This window comes from Charadrius vociferus, unplaced genomic scaffold (assembly GCF_000708025.1).
Source record: "Charadrius vociferus isolate BGI_N301 unplaced genomic scaffold, ASM70802v2 scaffold565, whole genome shotgun sequence".
Lineage (NCBI taxonomy): Eukaryota > Metazoa > Chordata > Aves > Charadriiformes > Charadriidae > Charadrius > Charadrius vociferus.
Window position 1 is genome coordinate 474,598 of NW_009648358.1, and position 20,819 is coordinate 495,416.

General features: G+C 40.4%; 2 protein-coding genes across 3 annotated transcripts; one reads left to right on the forward strand and one right to left on the reverse strand.

The window, feature by feature from the left end:
• The first annotated feature begins 419 nt into the window (after positions 1-419).
• Positions 420-2,397, forward strand: LOC104286634 (tubulin beta-2 chain). Of its 2 annotated transcripts, none has more exons than XM_009885247.1 (3): positions 420-526; positions 790-900; positions 1,123-2,397. In XM_009885247.1, the coding sequence occupies exons 2-3, from the start codon at positions 840-842 to the stop codon at positions 2,181-2,183; spliced, it is 1,122 nt and encodes a 373-aa protein (XP_009883549.1). In that variant the 5' UTR covers positions 420-526; positions 790-839; the 3' UTR covers positions 2,184-2,397. The 2 variants fall into 2 exon arrangements, with proteins under 2 accessions (XP_009883549.1, XP_009883550.1); XM_009885248.1 differs by having other exon boundaries at positions 424-529; positions 784-900.
• On the reverse strand, positions 2,354-17,401 carry BPHL (biphenyl hydrolase-like (serine hydrolase)). Its single transcript, XM_009885245.1, has 6 exons — positions 17,292-17,401; positions 14,614-14,780; positions 10,407-10,560; positions 7,979-8,110; positions 5,326-5,449; positions 2,354-2,773 (listed from the first exon to the last, which is right to left on the reverse strand). The coding sequence occupies exons 1-6, from the start codon at positions 17,296-17,298 to the stop codon at positions 2,686-2,688; spliced, it is 672 nt and encodes a 223-aa protein (XP_009883547.1). The 5' UTR covers positions 17,299-17,401; the 3' UTR covers positions 2,354-2,685.
• Between the last annotated feature and the right edge of the window lie 3,418 nt (positions 17,402-20,819).

The following is a 20,819-nucleotide window of genomic DNA, read 5'->3' on the forward strand; positions in this document are numbered from 1 at the left end:
GGCTGCCGCTCCTGAGGGAGAGAACGGGAACGAGTCGTGTTTCATCTCACGCACACATCCCCCCTCCAACGAAGGTGTTAGAGCTGCTGCCATCTTCTTGTAGAGGCTTTCGAGGGTCTTAAGCCACTGCTAGACAATGGGAGACCACCGAACTTGAGATAGCCGGGGGCTGCGATCCTTTGGGTACAACCTATATAACAATGAATTTGCACCTCGGTGCCCCGGCTGCCTGTCTGCCCTCTGCTCGTTCAGCTGCCGCGGCCAGAGAAGCCCCGGCTGCACTGACTCACCTTCCTCCCCGGGCAGCTGCTGTGCCATGCCAGGGAGTGGTCGGCATGCACAGCCCGCGCTGGTGGGTGTGATTGGCACTGGCCAGCTGTGGTTAATCGTTGCCCGTTTCCAAAAATTTCTTTCTAGTTCTGGGAGGTCATCAGCGATGAGCACGGCATCGACCCCACGGGCAGCTACCACGGGGACAGCGACCTGCAGCTGGAGAGGATCAATGTCTACTACAATGAAGCTGCTGGTAAGTGTGTCTGTTTCCTCAGGCATCCTTAAATAAATAGGGCAGACATGGCAGTTCATTGTGGCTGGAAAAATCCCTGAACAAGAGCTGTCATGTGCTTGTGACGCCTCGAAGAGCTTTGTTCTCAGAATGGCTCTGATAGCATGGTAGTCTATGAGAGAGCGAGCTTCTCCACTGACATGGGGGGAGGCGGAAGGGAGCACATCAGGGCTGCTGTGACACCGGCTGTGGGGCTGTAACACTGGTGCTGGTTCCTCCCACAGGCAACAAGTACGTCCCCCGTGCCATCCTGGTGGACCTGGAGCCCGGCACGATGGACTCTGTGCGCTCCGGCCCCTTTGGACAGATCTTCCGGCCCGACAACTTTGTCTTTGGTGAGTGAGTGTGGGATGGAGGAGCCCCGAAGCAGGACCTCCCTGCACAGAAAGGGCTCAGAGGGACTGTTGCCAGTGACCTGGGGAACCTGAATCCCAACAGCACAGTGGGGGTGGGAGTGAGGGCTGAGGGGCGAACCCCACGGGGCAGGAGAAGTGGGATCATCTCTGTTCGTCCCCGGGGCGCTAACACGGCACCTTGCTGCTTGTCCGATGCTGTAGGTCAGAGTGGGGCTGGCAACAACTGGGCCAAGGGGCACTACACGGAAGGCGCTGAGCTGGTGGACTCTGTCCTGGATGTGGTGAGGAAGGAGTCGGAGAGCTGTGACTGCCTCCAGGGCTTCCAGTTGACCCACTCGCTGGGCGGCGGCACGGGCTCTGGGATGGGCACCCTCCTCATCAGCAAGATCCGGGAGGAGTACCCCGACCGCATCATGAACACCTTCAGCGTCATGCCCTCCCCCAAGGTGTCGGACACGGTGGTGGAGCCCTACAATGCCACCCTCTCTGTGCACCAGCTGGTGGAGAACACGGATGAGACCTACTGCATCGACAACGAGGCCCTGTATGACATTTGCTTCCGCACCCTGAAGCTGACCACTCCCACGTACGGGGACCTCAACCACCTGGTGTCGGCCACCATGAGCGGCGTGACCACCTGCCTTCGCTTCCCCGGCCAGCTGAACGCCGACCTGCGCAAGCTGGCGGTCAACATGGTGCCTTTCCCGCGGCTGCACTTCTTCATGCCGGGCTTCGCCCCTCTCTCCAGCCTCGGCAGCCAGCAGTACCGAGCCCTGACGGTGCCCGAGCTGACGCAGCAGATGTTCGACTCCAAGAACATGATGGCCGCCTGCGACCCCCGCCACGGTCGCTACCTGACGGTGGCTGCCATCTTCCGGGGCCGCATGTCCATGAAGGAGGTGGACGAGCAGATGCTCAACGTGCAGAACAAGAACAGCAGCTACTTTGTGGAGTGGATCCCCAACAATGTGAAGACGGCCGTCTGCGACATCCCCCCGCGTGGCCTCAAGATGTCCGCCACCTTCATTGGCAACAGCACGGCTATTCAGGAGCTCTTCAAGAGGATCTCGGAGCAGTTCACGGCCATGTTCCGGCGCAAGGCTTTCTTGCACTGGTACACCGGCGAGGGCATGGATGAAATGGAGTTCACGGAGGCCGAGAGCAACATGAATGACCTGGTCTCCGAATACCAGCAATACCAGGATGCCACTGCTGACGAGCAGGGGGAATTTGAAGAGGAAGGAGAGGAGGATGAGGCTTAAGTCCCCTGGTATCAAAGGAACTTCTGTAAAGCAGGCATGTGTACTGAATGACTTCTCATAGTGGTGGTGAAGCATGTTCTCTAGAAGCTGTGTACCCGATTATCCTCTCAACACTTGTAACTATGACACATTTCTCAATGTAACAGTTCTGAATCCCAGTTATTACAATGGTTTTTTGTCCTTTAATGTTAAGAGCACATAAAGGCATGTATTCTAGATCACGTTTTCTGTCTTTCTTAACACCTCTATTGGACACAGAACAGCTATTCAGCCAATGTCAAGAAGTAAGTTTAAAGACATGTCAGAAATCTGGCAGCACAGTGGTGTTCTCTGATCCACTAAGGCTTACATATTCTCAAAATGTATGCTTCTCATGCAAATACCTTTCATGTTTTTTCTTACAGGACTCAAACCTACCTGTAACTTGAATGAAAATGGAAAGCCAACTAAAATTCCTAAACAAGGCAAGGACAAACACCTCTAACTTGTTTTACAGTTTAAGTCAGTGTAGGAAATCCTCAACTTGTCTGTTGAAGTCCTCTGCAAAACGCAGGTGTAGATTATGCTTTCCTTCTGGCATCAGAAGCAACCTTAAGAGGAGGGGAAAAAAAAAATCAAATGCTGAATATGCATTATATTCTGTGAGCATAGGTAATTAAAATTTGTTGCATTTTTCCTTGCTCTTGGTTACTCAAGAACTGAAGTAACTTTTGTTTTAAGTACTGTCCCCATGTATGTGGTATTTGTTGCCTTTTTCCTTGCTCTTGGTTACCCAAGAACTGAAGTAACTTTTAAGTACTGTCCCCATGTATGTGGTTCAGAATGTGAACCTCAGCAACAGTTGAAGCAACGAGCATACTACTCCTCCCACTTTGGGGAGGATGAACTAAGCCTAAAACAAATTTTTGTGCCCTAGACCTAGTTCCTTGGAACATTTCTGGTGGTATGCACAGAAGATAAGCTTCCAGAATTAATGTGAGTGGGATCCATCTTTAAAAGGTATGTCAAATACTTGAGTTCTTTTTTCCCTCTTTCAGAGAACAGTGGTTGTGCTGGGCTGTGAACACACTGAAGAGATCACTACAAACATAGATTTCTTGTCACCACCCAAACTTAATTAGCATTTGAATTCTAATATTTCTGAAACAAAAAGGTAAAACCCAAAACTAACCCCATCCATTCATCCACTAAAGTGAAAAAGGCAGTCAGTACTTCTTCAGCTATAACAAAAGCTTAAGATTAGTATCTATGAAGAAGGTTACATTTTCAGACTGTAATACTGATATGAATGCTACTTGCCGTTGCTTTCTATCTGGGAAAAAAAAACTTTATACCTCAGGCATATGCTTTCTTTTCTTTATATGGGGGTGGGAAATTCTTTATTTTATCCTACCATTTACTAAGCAGTTTCAACAGAGGCAAAACCATCTTGACTGATACTTTGTTATGTTGCCTTCGTGTCGTCTAAGCCCCACCACAGCATGGAGGATCTCGCTGCTTTTAGTGGTGACAAGTACTGTTGTGTCTTGGGGAAAAGTGTGTGAACATACCAAGCTCTTCTAGTGCTTCTGTCTGAATTTCATTAAGTATGCTTCATCAAAGATCAAGCAGCACACAGGCATACAAACCCATAGTGCTGTAGATGGTATTCAGCACTGCTGTTAAGCCAGTGTAACACTACCTAACTCTAGCCATACCGTGCAAATACAGATTGATGGTGCACTCTTATACCATGAGAGAAACATGCAATGTATCTGCACTACAATCAGCAAAAGCTTTTTCTACTTTACTGCTTGATAAAAATCAAGGCAAGAAAAGTTGACGGTAGGAGCATGCGTTACTGAAAATATGCTTGATTTCAGGGGTTTTTTTTCTCCCTTACAACAGAACATGTCATCTCCAGCTCAACAAGGGAAGAAGGTGACCATACACCTGAGTATTAATTACGGAGAACACCATTACTCTCATTTCTTTTCTGATAAATGCACATGGGGGGGAAACTTCAGCATGGAGACACGCGAAGCACCCCTTTACATTGTATTGGATCACAACTTCTAACACTGTTTTCCCCTCTGTCTTTCAAAGAGAAGCTATCTGATCATTGTCTAGTTTTTGTGATGACTTGCCTTAGTCGGCATCTGGAGCATTTTAGAGCTCAGTGAAACCTAACAGGATGATAGGTGTTCTGAGCAGGGCATGTGGGAGTAACTAACTAGCAGACGTGGAATGAAACACCCGCATGTGATTGTTAGGAAGGTCTCTTGTTCTCATCTTCCTGTGGCATAATGCATTTCTATGAATAGCGGGGCTGCCTTTAAGATAAATATATCACTCAACTTTTCACTGAGATGACACCAATGGAACAGTTCCCTGCACTCTGCATTCATAAAAATGGGGTTTGTTCTCCTAATTCTTTTCTCCAGTGCTAATCATCATGGTTTGTTATTAAGTAGTAATAGAACTCTTTAATGTGTGTGCAAATCTACGAGGAAAATTCAGCTGGTGAAATCCCAGCTTTTTATAGGAAGCTGGAAATTTCAAATGAAGCAGATGGTGCCCTGAGATTTTCCTGTTTATAAAGTAGTATCTCTGAGCATAGCTGTACACTTTTTCTCATTTTGCTTTTCTTAAAAACACTGAAGATTGGACAGTTGGAAAAACAAAACCTTTGAGGTGGTTGTTCACATCAAGGCAGAGCAAACATCAGTATTCTGTGCTCCTCTCCAATAACTGGGAATCTCTCGTAGCATCTAAATTCACTGCTCTACCGAATGGGGCAGAAAGAAGGTCTCTCACAACAAAAGGATTGCAATGGCCACAACAGAGAAACAGAGAAGAAATTTGCTTGTTTTGATAAACGTTAGGGAGTGGTTCTGTGTGTGAAGTGGAAAGAGGAAAAGGAACTTACTTGGTTTCTCTTGGAGAACATTAGGAAGGAGCTTATTAAGATACTATACTTATATCACAAGAAAGGTCCAGCTACACTGTTTGCACTGTAACTTGCTAGTGAAGTTTAGAATAGTTCTGTCTGTGGCAGAGATAACTTGTCCAAATAAGTTTTGTTTTGTTTTGTTTTTTACTTTGTGGCTTTGAACTTCATTTCTTCAACAATGATCTATAAATACTCCATCGTATAACTTACCGGGAGCCTTTGATGTGCTTATGAATGTATTCTGCGTGAGCCCTTGGAACCAAAGGGTCTTTCTCACCATGAATTATAAATGTGGGACATTTAATATCTGGCAGCAACTGTTGGCAGATATTACCTAGGGAGAAAATAAATGAAGGTCACACTTTGTTTTAAAATAGTATTAAAGACTGAAACTGCTTCTGTAAAGGACTGTGAATTCCACTGGGTTCTAGCTATTGCCTCCCCTTGTGGATAGCATGCAACTAATCTGCAGAAATATGTAATCAGAACTATAATTAACATTTCTTTCTCCAAAATGTTACTTCACTGAAATTTGCTTCATTAATGGATACTAGCAGAAACGGATAGAGCAAATAAAGTACTTCTGTCCCACATTTCCCCCAGGCTCTCTTTGACTGTTCAAAGCAAACCCATGCATCTCTTTCCTAGCTTTTTTCTTTTCAGCCTGAGCCTTATGACCTTGGCGTTTAGGCTATGTTCTGTTACATCTGTTGTCAGTTAAAAGATTTGCTACTTTTATCAACAAGTTAACTTAGGTTATACTCAAGCCTGTTCCACCTTCTGGACCCTCTGCTCCGTGCAATGAATAACCCTGTCATACAAATGATACTAAAAGTATACAAAGGTTATTCTCCCTGCCCATTTATCTTACAGAACTTCAAGAATAATTTCATCCATGCTAGTCTTTAATCTCACTAGAAGTAATTTTAATGCTTTTCCTTAAAGACTTTTCTATTCCCCCCCCTTTCTTTTTCCCTTGTCCCTTACTAACCCAGTTTCCATGCTCTTTTCCTAACTTGCCATGCTCTCACAAGAGAATCTGTGGGCAAAACATACTTGGTGAGTTTTGTGTTCCATTTATCTTTGAGCTTTGCCCTATTTCTAGTTGTCTCCTCGCAGCTACTAACATCTGTACAGTTAATGCTCATATAGGCACGCTTTCCTTAGCTCTAAAGTCTGAAAAGCTGTTTCACTAAGTTTTCCCAGTTGTTTGGTTATTTATATAGACTTAGTTTGCAGTTCTACCAGCTAAATATTTTCATTTAGAACATTTTACCCATAGTCCTCAGACACCTGCACAAATGACTGTTTTTCAGAACAAGTTTTGTACTATAACCACTAGATTATATTTACTCCAAAAATACAGAACAGCAAGAAGAATCTGGAATTTTCCAGCTTTATGCAACTTACTCAATTTCATTAAGTGTTGGCACCTTCTAAAAGTTAATTTCTTATGGCATTTCACACTAAAAGCTGTCCCATTTAGGGCAAATAGTCTATTTCTTAAAAAGAGCTTGAGTTGAGGTTTTTTTGACCAGCAAAGGCTTTGCTGTCCTCCTCTTATCTCTGATGGGCTTTATCAACCCCTTTTCTAGTATTTGCTATAGCTGCACCTTTTGTGCAGTGTGTCTTAACTTTAATTTCAAGGAGGCCTGCTTGTAGTCTAAATCACCCTCTCCAAGGATGCCTGAAAAAAAAACCCTGCAGTCTGATGGTTGCTTATCTTTTTTTTTTAGGAAAAGCTAGGCTTCTCCCAATATCTACCCCAGCATCTAGGTAATTCAGCTCCTTGTTACGTGTCTCCAGGTGGCTTCTTTTTCACAGTCACTTCATCTCATAGTGTTTGAGGTGTGTGCAGGCAGTAAAAAGATGTCATAGCCAGAGTTTGACCAGCCTGGGCTTTGCACTCAAGAATAAACTACTTTTAAGGAGGTGCATTCTAGAAAGGGTAAAATAAAATCAGATCATAATTTATGTCACTCTACTGGGAGAAATTCTAGTACCACATTGCTGATCCTGTGCAAAACTTTATGGAAAAAATATGAAATGAAGGAATGTTCTCCTTGTAGTACCTGCTGCCTGTTAATGTATGTCACCTCCTGTCTTTCATTATGAGTGCTACAGGAAAATGTGTACAAGAGAATTACAAACTCCTTGTTTTATGTACTACGTATTTCTGCTTTAGGCAATTTAAAAGCAACTTTCCTCTGAATTAAAACAGAACTGCAGGTATCCTTGGCTACAAAAGACTGTACAGTAACTGCAGAAATCTTCAGAGATAAACATCTAATGATTATATTGCCTAGTTTAACTCTTCTTTTTGGATTTTTAAACACCTAAGCTCTGTCAAGTGTTTTTTAAATATGTTTTGATAATTCTGAGTTCTCAAAATCTGAACTTCCTTCTTTTTTAACTCATTCACTATATGCTACTAGTTTTGAAATAGTGCTTCAGTTCCTGTTTCCAGAACTGGAATGAACATGCCTCACTTAGGATATCTTAACAATGTCACCAAGAGGTAATCCTTTGATACTGAGAGAGGAGAGAAGGAAAAAGCTTGGGCAGAATCCCTCCTGTTCAGTCTGCACAAAAGCAATGATTTAATAATGTAGTTTTGTGGCAGAACAAGAGGAAAGACTCATCAGCTTGTGCTTCCCATAAATGTGTTTTCCTCCTGTACCTTGCTGGTTCTGTGAACCATCTACAAAGTAATTGCTTTATTCATGAGTGTGAGTCAGAACCAGTTTTTAATGCCATATGCAGAGTCCTTCCTTTACTGGCTGTTAGGCGTACTGTTATATTTTTTTTATCCAGAACTGTCTGCTACTATAATTGCTTCAGTTTAACATTGTAAAAGCCTTACCATCTGATTTTTCAGCAAAGCGAGATATTCCATCTACCCAAGCCTCACAGGTTTTTGCAAAGTATTTATGTCCATACATCTCTTCTAGTGGTTTCTTGACCTTTTCACTCCACTTTGAAACATCTCGGATGCCTACGTAAAATCACATTGAAATATGTTAAGTCCTTTCTGGCAACAAGATACCACCCAGTACTGTCAACACCTAATATGAGTTAAGTTTTCAAACCAGACTGCAGATGTGTATTTCAAACTTGAAACCACACTGGATGGTTTTAAACATTTCGTAGTATGGAAAGGTAGTTTTATGATCTCTGCTGGGGTCTTTCTGAGTTGCAGAAGACTGTCTTGTTATTGTAGTCACAAGGAATAGCATTAAATAATAATAACCAGGGACCCAGTCCTAAAACTTCTGATGTTTCTTTTTTGGAGGGTTTGCACAAGAGGAGCTCAAGGAGGTACACTGTGTATAAAAAGGGGACTGTTCTATAACGGTGTGCCAGAACTGGCGATTCTTTTTTATATCCTTCAGCCCTTTGCTTTGGCTCGTGGATGGAAGTTCTTCCATGGCTCCTACCAGTATTCGGAGGAAGGAAGCTCTTACTCAGGCATTCCAGCAGGCTGACATCATGGTACATTTGCCATAGACTTACAGAAAAACAAGCGACTCTACTTAGTAGAGCCCTGTGACTCATGGCAGGCTGGCTAAAGCTGTACAAATAATCTGACCTTCTAGTTATTTATTTATCAGATTTACCTATTTTTTCCCCCTAACATTTTCAGTACTGCTTACAAACCAGATATCCACAGGAGTAACTTTCACAAAACTGTACCTCAGCTGTACAGCTTTGTATCAATAAAGCCCAAAACAATGTTGGCATAGCAGACAATCTGAAAGTACTGAATCGTTAAACAGCAATATATGCCACTAGCAAAGCTTTTAATTGGTTTCAAATGGGAATTAAGGGAAGAAGGTGTTAATTAACAAACAGAACCTGACCAGCTAAATGAGCAAGGTAGCAGTGACTGAAAGTGCTTTATAACAGCATCCAACTGGAAATGAGTTTGCTCATCCCAGGCTAGCTGTTACTGAACAGCTGTTTCCCTTATAGAATCTACTAGTTTATCCTTGTGGCTGGCCTTAATTTAAAAAGAGGGGTGAGGTGGGGGCAAGCTAATGTTGAAGAGACACAGATACCAAATAAACACCTTTCTCTCCTACGAAGCCCTTCACTCCAGCTGAGATGCACTGATGGGCCAGTTGTAGAAGGCTTGTGCTGCTGCTCTCTGAGCTCCATCACCCAGACAGAGATGTTGAAAGCACCAGTCCACAAAGAGGTCAGCATTGCTGTGAGTGCTTCATGTAAAGTAAGACTTTTTTTTTTTTTTTTTTTATATTTAGCCTGTTGGCTGATACTAACTGACATGCATTTCATAACTACATAATAAAAACTTCATACATATAAAAGTATGTAAAGAAATAAAGCAGTGCATTTACACAGGTAAAAAGCATTCTGCTTACTGAACTAAAAATACTACTACTACTACCACCAATGAAAGTGCTTTAGTATAGGTGAGGTAAGTACACGTATGCAACACATGCACTTGTAATTTAGCTGAAGGGAGACAGTCAGATTTCACACCTGGTATAAATCAAAATCCAATCACTTCAATGAAGCTATACTGGGTTACATTTGCTGAGTGCCTCTTCTAATTTCAAAAGGAAGTAAGGTCTCTTTATGAATTCACTAGCAGGTTTTGCTATTTTCCTTTAAGGTGACAAAATGGTTAGATTCTATTTCATGTGAGTGGAAAAAGGATCACAAATCCTACATTTCTTTACTTTGCAAAGGTTTTGTAGCCACAATAATTAAAGGAATACAAATAAGAAAGGCATCCTGGGACACTTACTTGAATAATTAATTTGCTTCCTTAATGCAAATGGTAAGTTATGAGCTTATTTTCTTACTGTCTATGTATTACATAGGCCCTAGAGGCAAAATTTGTTACATGCTAGCCCAGTGATTTTTCTGTGGACCTTGTCTAAAGTTGCGCAAGACGTGAGAAAGGACATCAAGCCTGGAATCAGTAGTATTATTTGCAATTTATTTTTAGGAACTTGTTATAGCAAGAAAAATTTTACTTTCTGAAAACTACTGATAAGCTATTATAACTTATGCTTTTCAGCAGCTCTTGGTAAGGACTTTTTAAAAATTACATTATATTACCCTTGGAGTAATTGTTAGGGAGTTTCTCACCATGACTTTAATCTACCCTTATACTTAGCAACTTGGTGAATTTTGTGTCCTGCTCTTTAAGGTTTGTTATGTTGTCAACTCTGTCTCCATTCAGCTGTTGTGTGACTAAGATCTTTAGGTCAAGAAGAAATGAAAATAATTCTTTTAGGATACGATATTCAGTTTGTACATACCATTATAAATTCTCACATCCTCTTGAGTAACGCTGGCATTTGCTCCCCAGACAACCAACTTGTGGATAAGAGTTGGATACTTTGCAGCTGCAATGAGAGCTGTAATTCCACCATCACTCCACCCCAGCAAAGAGAACTTCTTAAATTTCAGTGCCTTGATTTGTACAAAAAAGTTATATGCAAATCATCAGCTGGTCTTACAAGCAAATATCAAATATGTCTTGAAAACTAACAGTGCAGATATAGACACAACACTACATAGTTGAACTATAGTTAGCTTTCATAATTAGAAAATATAATTTTCCTGCTGTACGTAAAAATACTTTAAAAAAGTTCAAATATTTAGAAAATTAGAAATTTTACTGCTTTTCCAATTTTCTCCAACTATTTAAAGAAATGGGCAGTAGCCATATTAGATTCTTGCTGCATTTTAAAAAGTCCTCTTGAAATTAAGAAATATTTATTTACAATGGAGAGTAAAGACCTTTTTAGAGAACTTGATGGTATCAAGAATCTGTGGATTCTCTTGGAACCAAGTTGGTAAAGACTATCATGGTGTGGGATGGTAGGTACTCCAACACCAAGATGAACTTAGGAAAAAGAAAAGTTTAAGGCTTGAGAAATGGAACCCAGTGATCTAACTTACTGATACTCGCTGATCTAAAAAAAAAAGTAAATCTGCTCTGTAACAACCAAAATATGCTTCAAGTATTTGCTGCAGGATTGTATCAAATTTTAGTGCCTAATTCACATTTTCTGTAGCTTTTCAGTGTACATTTTAAATGTTACTTCATGGTGAATAGCAATTCCAAATGTTAATAATGAAATTCCTCCTTCTCGAAAAAGGTGGCTCAGGGCAAAAAATATGACAACCAAGACCTTAATTCATTCTGACTTGTACAATGTCTCCACTAGAATTTGAAACTCTTCTTTCCTCATATACCACAATTTGTGGTAGGGGGTACTGGCAGGGACAGGAGAGAGGATTTTGTGATGTTCAGAGGGCAAAGGGTGGGGAAGGTAAAGGCACTCAGGAGCAAAAGCATCTGAAAGTTGTATAGGGCCAATATTCAATGGCTAAGCAGTATTTGCAGTTTTGCATACAGAAACCTCAGTTTGTGCACTCTTTCACAAACAAACTCAAAGGTTTCAAAGGGCCTTTTTTTGTTTGTCTTTGCAGAGATTACAGCCTTTCAGATGTGATTAAGAAAGATGAGGTACTTTTGGAGGAAAAAGAGCAAGTTAGTTGAATGTCTTGTTTTGGTGCTTGGTGTTCTGTCGTTGGAAGTGCAGGCTTGCTTTCTTCTGTCCAAAGAAAGCAAAAATGCAGGCAGTGAGAGAAACAACTACAGAGAGAGAAAAAGCAGTTTCTAATCTGGAAGCTTACTCCTGTTTGCAAACTTAATGCTCATGTGAGGCATAACTTGATCGGTCAACTCAATACCTAGCAAACTTCTATCGCTAGCAGGCTTTTCTGGTTTTGGCTTCTTCCTTGGTATTAGGTTCACTGTAGTGTTGCTCAATATTAGATTTCACCCAGCTAAGCCTGGAAAGAAAATAAGGTAGGGGAAAGAAAGAGACATGTAAGGTAAGAGCTGACAGCAAGAAAAGAGAACTTTGAATTTTAGCAGCTGATCACAAGTTGGCTCTGGCCTGCTGAAAAAGTATTTATCTGTGACCTACATTCAGTATAGTGCTGCTGAAGGGTTACTGGTGTCTTGGCAACTTTCAGTATTTGGCAGCAGTGCTTGTAAAGTTTAAGTTTTTGCCATTGCTGCTGCTGTTCTCCTATCTCCAATAGCAAATTACGTATCTCAGAGTCGACTTATGGGTGGAATAGCTGATTAAAATTTTTGTTCTTCGTGCCAGGTTATTCGCCAATGCTTCAGCTGAGATCTATTTGCCTCCAGTACTTCTCTTGTTTACTAGCCATTATCTTGACACATTCTTTGGGTTGTCTCAGGGTGCCTTTGCAGCAGGGGGAATTTGATTGTTTTTTGGAAGGCTTCAAAGAATAAATGTGATATAACAGATGTGTTGGATATGACATGCACGTGTGCTTCTCTAATCTTGAACGACTTACAGTACAGGCCTCTACCTAACATTGGCAACAACCTGAGAGCTGGTTGCACCTCCTCAATTCTGTGGGTGACTTTGTGTTAGCTTTACTTTGTAGTAAACAAAACCTCTTCTGAAATCACCTCCTCCATCCAGGCATTGAAATTCAATCAAACGATCACGTATGCTGTGACAGAAGTGACTTACAACAGTGAGTTGCAATACACCAGTACTCTGTACCGTATGCTTTCATTTGATCTCAGGGAGTATATCACAAATAAGGGTTGCGGTTGATGTACAAAAACGTGGAGAAGCCCAAGCCCATCCTTTCACTAGGACAGTAGCTCTGAAGAGTAAGAACCTCTTAAATATCAACACTAATTATTTCCATGATTGTTTGAACGCTAGTGGCCTTTGCTATGGTTAGACATTGGGATGGAGTGCGGCAAAGTGGACTTATTTGCATTATACTCCTTTTATTTCAAGCAAACCCCTTCACAGAACACATATGGTGATACAGAGCAGTGTCATCTGCATTGAGGTGCTAAATACTCTGCAGAGTTGCAGCTTTTGTTATTTCACAGAAACCTTGCAGCACTTACAGCTCCAGCAGAGACACCAGAATCCGAAGGAGTCTAGAATAAAGGTTCTGAAGGAGCCTAGAATAAAGATTCTGAAGGCTCACCTACATGGATGGGTTTTTTTGGTAGCGTAGGACAGATGGTGTGTGCAAACCATACATCATTATAAAGACCTCTGCAGGAGTTATGGCTTTGTTTTATTCTGGAAATCCTAGTCGCAATGATTCCTTGGGATTTGTGTTATCCTTTATGTTATGCTAAAATAGAAGCAAGTTAACCATGCTTGGGAAGATTTTAATAGTTTGTTCTTATATGCTTATGTCAATAAACATCTTCAAAAAAACAGGATGCTATGTCTCATTTGTTTTGGCAGCTTTAGCGAGTGGTAGGCTGCTGTCCTGTTTGACTGGAAGCTACATGGTTGCGTTCTCTTTGGGGACAGGTCTGTTTTCTATTTCGCATTTATTTGTATTTGAACAGAGGCAGGAAAGAGGTAACAACCATTTAGACTGAAAGTTTGTCACCTATCCATGGCAGCATCTTTATTTTCTTTGTTATCATAGCAGAAGAAATTGGTGATTTACGGTGCAGAGAGACTGCTTTTATAGTTAGAGGGCAAAACTGTGCATTAATCCTCATTCTGCTGTCAGACTTATTTTGTTTTGCTACGCAGAATGCTCCAGGAAGGCTGCATTTCCAGTTTCAGATGGGTTTCTGCAAGGTTACTGCTTATTACAGAAATACAGTTGGATTGACTTGACTGTTTGAATCTTGTCTCATATTTTTGGAATTTTAATGCTCTGCTAACTTTCTTAACATGGCCAAAGAGACTGTACGGCTTAATACAACAAAGCTGAAATATTAGTTGACACTAAACCAGAAAAGAGCATTTGCACTTATAGGATGGAATAAAAGAGAAACACAGAAACACAGATTTGAAATAAAAAATTCTGCAAGATGGAGAAGTAATAACAGCTTTTGGTAATATTCTTTATAATCACAATAGCTGTATTAGTTATTAAGATCTGGTATGATCACAGGAACCCTTCGATTTCCCACAAAAATTATTTCAGTAATGTGCTGTAAAATGCAAAGTGTCAAGTTAATTTTCAGAATCAACTGTTTCTTGAAATGGGCTGCTCAAGGCAAAACGCCAAGATTCTATTAGCTAGAAAATTTTCTAAGAGCATTTCACTACTGTCATCCCTTCAGTTAAACCACTTAGCATAGACTTTGGGTTTGATATACACTTTACCTAAACTTACATGGGTCCTGGCTGCAAAACTCTTAGGGCAGGGTCTTGGAATAAAAAAATATTGCTTTATAATTAATTCTCACTGCTGAACCTCTATGTAAATTGCAGAAGAGATGGAAGAAGAAAATATTTTTCTGAGTAGTGTGCACCTGCCCAGTTTTAAGCCTTCATTTGTATGCTCTTTTGCATAATTTGCTGTCTGCTGCAAACAACCTGCTTAACAGTACTCTTCCTCCTTCTCAAAATTTCAGGAAAACAGCTTTTAAATATGTATATATATATGTAAAATAATAAAATCTCAGAATAGATTTACCTGCATAAGATCCACAGCATCTTTTGCATCCCTCTCAAAGAAATCTGGAGGAAAGTCTCGAGATGGAGGAATGGACTGTCCATATCCCCGAGGATCCCAAGCAACAATTGTGAAAAGTTTCTTATTCATAGACTTGAGCTGTGGTCCAAAATCGGTTTCACCACACCCTGAAACATCATAATTTTTCAATTATAGTAACCACCATAATACATACTCTGAATGGAAACCTGGGGAAACTTGTATTTTAATTCTAAAAAAGAGATTATCCATCAACTGAAGTACACTTTATCTCTAATAGTAACTAACCATTGCAACTCTCAGACAGGAAATAGCACAATAAAAATCTTTAGAACTATCTGCAATATGCTCAGAACAAACCATTTCTGGTAGGCATATAAGCTTATCAAAAGCTGTGCTCTACGCAGATGCTTTAATACAGAATCTTAAACTGAGTTACCTGGGTAGGGATTTAGCTTTAACAGATTTAAAGCACTAGCATGGCCATTGCTGTTTATCTGGATAGCACAGATGAAACTGAAAGAGGAGGAATATACTAACTCTAGCTACAAATTTGTAACTGAGAAGCACTGTGTGAGACAGTTGTTCTTATTTGATAAAACACTTCTATGAGAATACTGATGCTTAAAGCTGAGTTTTAGATACTTTATTGCCTGAGGAGACACTGGTGACACAAAAGCATAAAACTGTAACTTTTAATTTTTCTAGCAGTATGTTACCAAAATAAGCCAAATACAGCCATTTTTCCGATGCAGAGAAGTTTCTTTTAATGATGTCTCAGACCTTCAAAGGATTAAAAAAATTAAATACTCCAGTTTATTGCACTAAGCCGTTTATGAACACTAGCATGAAGGTAAGACCACAATTTATTTCTTATTTACATTACAGTCATGTGGTAACAGTATCACAAGCTACTTGATTAAAACCTGTTCAGATATCATATATTCAAATGATGTAAATCAAGTTTCAAATTGGCTATCCATCATTATATTAAAAAGGCCATTTAAGGGCATTTAAGGTTTTTCCTTCTGTTTACTTGGAGAAATATGTCCTCAGGTAACTCCTCCTATACCATCAACTGGTCTAAATGATAAAAGAACCTGTATATAGTATGCCACGTTGAGCTGACTACAGCCTGGCATGATCTCCTCTCTCTTGCAACAACAATTAATAGCTAAAGTCAGAAGAAAAATATCAAGTTATTTGAAAAATACCAATGCAACCTGATTAATATTCTTATATAGGCTTTGTATGAATCTCTGTACTATCATGCATAGGCTTGTTATATTTTTTGTAACTTAAAAAAAATTCCACAAGGTTGAAAGCATATCTGAATGCTATGTCTTCTCAATACTTTTTTAGTTAGAAAGAGAAACATCACTTTTGTTTTAATGTAGTTTACAAATAGTCTCAAGACTAATTCTATTGAGCTAAAAAGCACTTATCTGGATGCTGTGATGCACTCATTAGGCTGTTAATACTGTAAGTAGTATACAATAATATTGAAAAATCAGTATCAGTACAAAGGTTAAGAAGTATGTAACAGTCAGAATGTAAAGCTCACCCCTACGTGTTGCCCAAAACTATTAAACAATACACTTAATAATGGTAAAGATACTAAGCCTAACTATTACTGTTTGTAATAATGCTAACTGAACAATAGCAATGTACACATAATAATATTACTCACAACTGAAGAAATACATTATTTCTATTTACAGAGTTAGCATTGGCAACAGGATTACTAGTTTAAAAAGCTGTTTAAAATGAATAGGTTAAAGTATATGACAACCAAAGCACGCCTAATGTTAACTTTTCCCACCATCCCCTTGAGATTTCTTTGAAAGAAAGAACCACTTCCTGCCCTTCAGTTCTTGACATTCTATTATCTTGATCCAGCAATTCAGTTAAGCATTAGCCCAACTCTGACCACAGTAACAGTCCTACTGACAGCCTGCTGTGAACTGATAGTAAGTCTGATTGGTTCTTCAGAACTGCAAGAACTCAGGAAAAAAAAAAAAAAAAAAAGCCTGTGTTAATTTCAAAAGGTTGATATCAAAAGCAGTGGTCTCGATGGACAGATACCACTTAGCTAGCAGAACCTGTTGTCCATATCAAAAAGCTGCTGAGAATCTTAATGATGTTGCCCTGAATAACCAAAAAATGAAAATACATTTTAAAGCAAAAAGCAAGTCTCAGCTGTGCGTTTTTCACTATGATAATAAACTGCAAGTGCTGCACTATGTCTATTAATTCATTTGGAATGCACCTAGTTTCTAAAAAGGAATGCATAATTCAGTCTGTGCAACAAATATAGCTGACCTGATTTTTCCCCCCCCTCCTGTTACCTTGCACCTTGTGTATCTATTTGCCGCCTGTGCTGGACACCCCCTTTGCACAGTTAAATCCAAAAGTGTGAGTGACTATCACAGAAGTCAAGACATTGTATAAAAGGTAAAAGAAATGAAATCTTTAAAAACTGCTAACTGATTGCATGAACTCTGCCTTTTCCTATCTGTTGTATCTGTGGCAATTTTTTTAATGTTAATGCTCCATAATCAGGTGTTGAACATAATACAAATTAGTTTTGTGCAGTCTAGCTTGAGACCAGATGGCAAAAGAGGTGGTTGCTCTGCAAAGATAAGACAAAATCTCCAGACCTAGCATTCCGGGAAGCAGAAGAACTGCATGGCTTCCTTCTCCTGTCTGCTGATAATGCAGGTGGACTCCATTCACTTGGATTTTGGCAGATGTTATTGAAGTACTAGAGATGGGGGAAGGGGAGAGAAAAAGGGAAACGTTCAGACAGTTAATTCTCATTACTACATGGTCATTCAAGGAATACAGAATAATTACATTTTCTAGATATTAACAACAATACAGTGAGATTTAAATGGGTCACTTGCCTTTCGTGGGTGCACAGAAGACTAAACAAAAACTTGTCAGGAGCAGAGTTCAGTTGTGACCACTATGTAATATGTGTACTTGGGTTTCACAAATGTGAAAGAAATTACTTAAGTTACAGGGGAGGAAAAAGAAAAAGTCTTGACTGTGCAACAAGGGCAATATAAAAGCAGCTTCACATAGCTACAGAAATGTGTTGAGAGAAATATATTAGAGAAGAGAAACCTCATTCTGTCACTGCATAACTTTTGAAACGGCTGGTGTTCACCTTGCAATTATTAAACTGAGCCTCTCCATCTGCCAAAGAAACCACAATCTATTGTTATGGTTCCTCATGAACCAGAGGGTCTACGACAAAAACCACCTTGCACTGAGATAAGGGTGAAGAAGAAGAACGTGATAACAATGTATATGTCAGGAGATAATGCTTAATAGGAAAATACCAAGTGACCAAAACCCCCACCCACTAAAGAAGTTCCACGGAAACTGACCATGTTGGCCACTTCTCAGCCCTGGCCCCTAAACCTCTACCTTAACCTTCAGTACAAAGCAACATGTGTAAATGCAAACAGGTAACCTGAGATACTTTGCCTAGATACAAACATCTAGCAAGAAAGCAAAAGTAGCATAGATTAGAAGTACCTTCTTAACAGTATAAACCGTTGCATCTGCTCTCCCAAGCACGTCTGTGCCCTAATGGTTGCAAAACATCTTTTCAACAATCTAACTAATTTTATTTAAAGGTAGGAATACGATATGAATTTTGCCATTTGGTTACCCAATGGTTAACTCTTATTCCCTGCACTTCTCAATTTACCTAGATAAATATTCTTGCCCCATGAATTCAATCAATGTGAATTTCACGCACATATTTACAGAAATGTTGTTTTCCAGTCTTATGTGTAACAATAATCTCTATTCCATATGTACTGTGCACCTTACTAAAAATTCAATTTTAACATGTAAAATCTGAACTAATTACAGCACATAAGCATAGTTCCACCTGTAGAGTTTAAAATAATGGATTAAAGGTAAAAAATCCCACAAACTGAAATGCTTCTCATAAGGCAAATGAAAACGAACAACAGTTTGGGAACTCAGGTTTCCAGTATGTAAGTGGCAGCTGAACCACTAGAACCTGTTCAACACAAAGCCATTTGGATTTTACATAAAATCTTGGTCTACGTAACACAGCCAAAAATGCCACGTGCCTAAATATAAGCTGTGGTTTTGCAGAATAGGATCAGCTCTTTCTACCTGTACAGATCCAATTTTAAAACTGGAGTACAAATGCAGATCTGTGGCAAGAATACATCTCAAAGAAACTCATTGTGCTGCCATAACTCAAGTTGAATTTTGCTGAATTGTTATGCAAAAGTGATTCAAGTGATTAGTTTGACTGTAATGTTAAACCTCCTTTAAGTCCATATATCGCACCTGATGTGGCTATATACTTCACAACTTGAATTCTGAATGTAGCATTCAGACAGCCTTCTTATTCCTTTTTGAATATCTGAGGTTTGCTTTTTTCTATTTATAAAAGAAAACGTTTTGTTATTTTTTTCTTGATATACCATCTTTTGGGGTGTCATACATTTCAACAGGTTATTTTATCCTAGTTTTCACCACAGCAAATACGCAACCTGCGCGTATTAATTTGTACATAAATGTGTGATTTTTTGCTTCTGATTAGTAATTGCCAAAAACATTTCCAGTTCTGAACAAAACTGAAATAATCACCATTCTGCTACCTGTTTTTAAAAAAAAAGGTTACCAGCATGTAGTTTAGACAAGGGACATATATTCTGCTTTCCTGATCCAGATGCTATATTTTTTAAACAGTTCTACGTTTTTTAGGATTAATTATTAACATCGGGGCTTGAGAAATGTAGAGTTTGTGATGTTTTTCTATTCTTGGATCATGCCTCAGGGTAAAGTCCAATGAAATTCAGGAGCTTCACATAGTATTTTAAATTCTTTCTGGACTATGAACAAATAAGTTGTATTTTTATGTGCTGAGACACTGTACTGGAACTGGCTATGCCTAAAACAGATTTGGTCTTCCCCACACCAAGCTTCTGCGAGTCTGAAGTCACTTCAGTATGGACGTCAGCATGAAAGCTTAACATTTGTAAGGTTTTCTTTAAGACTGCCTCTTCCACTGGATGGCATAATCAGAAGCCATGTTAAAACAATACAAACAAAAAAAACCCACTATGTTGTAACTGAATTAGTAGTGTTAAGGTTTATAGCTCTTTGAGGAGCATCGAGGGTGACAGAGCAATGGAACAGGCTGCCCAAAGAGGCTATGGAGTCTCCTTCTCTGGAGATACTCAAAACCCTGGATGCATTCCTGTCCAACCTGCTGTAGGTGAACCTGCTTTGGCAGGGGGGTTGGACTAGACGATCTCCAGAGGTCCCTTCCAAACCTGACCATTCTGTGATTCTGTGACTGGGTACATATAAGAGGTGTTTACCAGGACAGCACAGATGCAGAATAGGCAGGTCTTGTACTGTGCCTTGTTGGAGGCCACACTTCACCTCATACTCTTAATCTGGGAACTACCTTTCTGTGCCAGTTGTGCTACAATACAACCTAGTCGTTACCTGGGGGGGGAAATTTACGGTATTATGTCAGTTTTCCTTAATAGGATTTGCAGAATAAGAAGTATTATATATATTACATATATGTATGAGGGGTAATGGTTTTAAACTGAAAGAGGGTAGATTTAGATTACATATTAGGAAGAAATTCTTTACTGTGAGGGTGGTGAGGCACCGGAACAGGTTGCCCAGGGAAGCTGTGGATGCCCCATCCCTGGAGGTGTTCAAGGCCAGGTTGGATGGGGCTTTGAGCAACCTGGTCTGGTGGGAGGTGTTCCTGTCCATGGCAGGGGGGTTGGAACTAGGTGATCCTTAAGGTCCCTTCTGACTCTTAACCATTCTACGATTTCCTTCATGACCTCGGGGACCTCCAGGGACCACTTGACGGGCAGATGGCTGAGGAACGTAAAATGGACTCGCAGAGGGGAAGATGACAGGCACTGAGGGGAAGGGGCTGCCCAGCCCTCGCTCGCACTGGCAAACAGCGAAGGGAACAGCTCTTCCCTCTCCTGCCTCACTGCAGACACAGGGTGCTACCAGCATCTCCATCTTGTCATGTCCCCCTGACCCCCCAACCCAGCGCACACCCACTCTGCTAAAACACCTTGTTCATTCCCCACCCCCCTACACACCCCGTTCCCCGGTGACACCCACCCCGGGGTCTGTCAAATGTCACCCTC

What these genes read in the sequence shown, in the direction of transcription:
- LOC104286634 (XM_009885247.1), top strand. Translation starts at nt 840, where the DNA reads ATGGACTCTGTGCGCTCCGGCCCCTTTGGACAGATCTTCCGGCCCGAC. An exon ending in GCCCGACAACTTTGTCTTTG is followed by an intron (nt 901 to 1,122) that starts GTGAGTGAGTGT and finishes CCGATGCTGTAG; the next exon opens with GTCAGAGTGGGGCTGGCAAC.
- BPHL (XM_009885245.1), bottom strand. An exon ending in GGATGTGAGAATTTATAATG is followed by an intron (nt 8,111 to 10,406) that starts GTATGTACAAAC and finishes GATTTTACGTAG; the next exon opens with GCATCCGAGATGTTTCAAAG. An exon ending in CTTTGCTGAAAAATCAGATG is followed by an intron (nt 5,450 to 7,978) that starts GTAAGGCTTTTA and finishes TTTTCTCCCTAG; the next exon opens with GTAATATCTGCCAACAGTTG.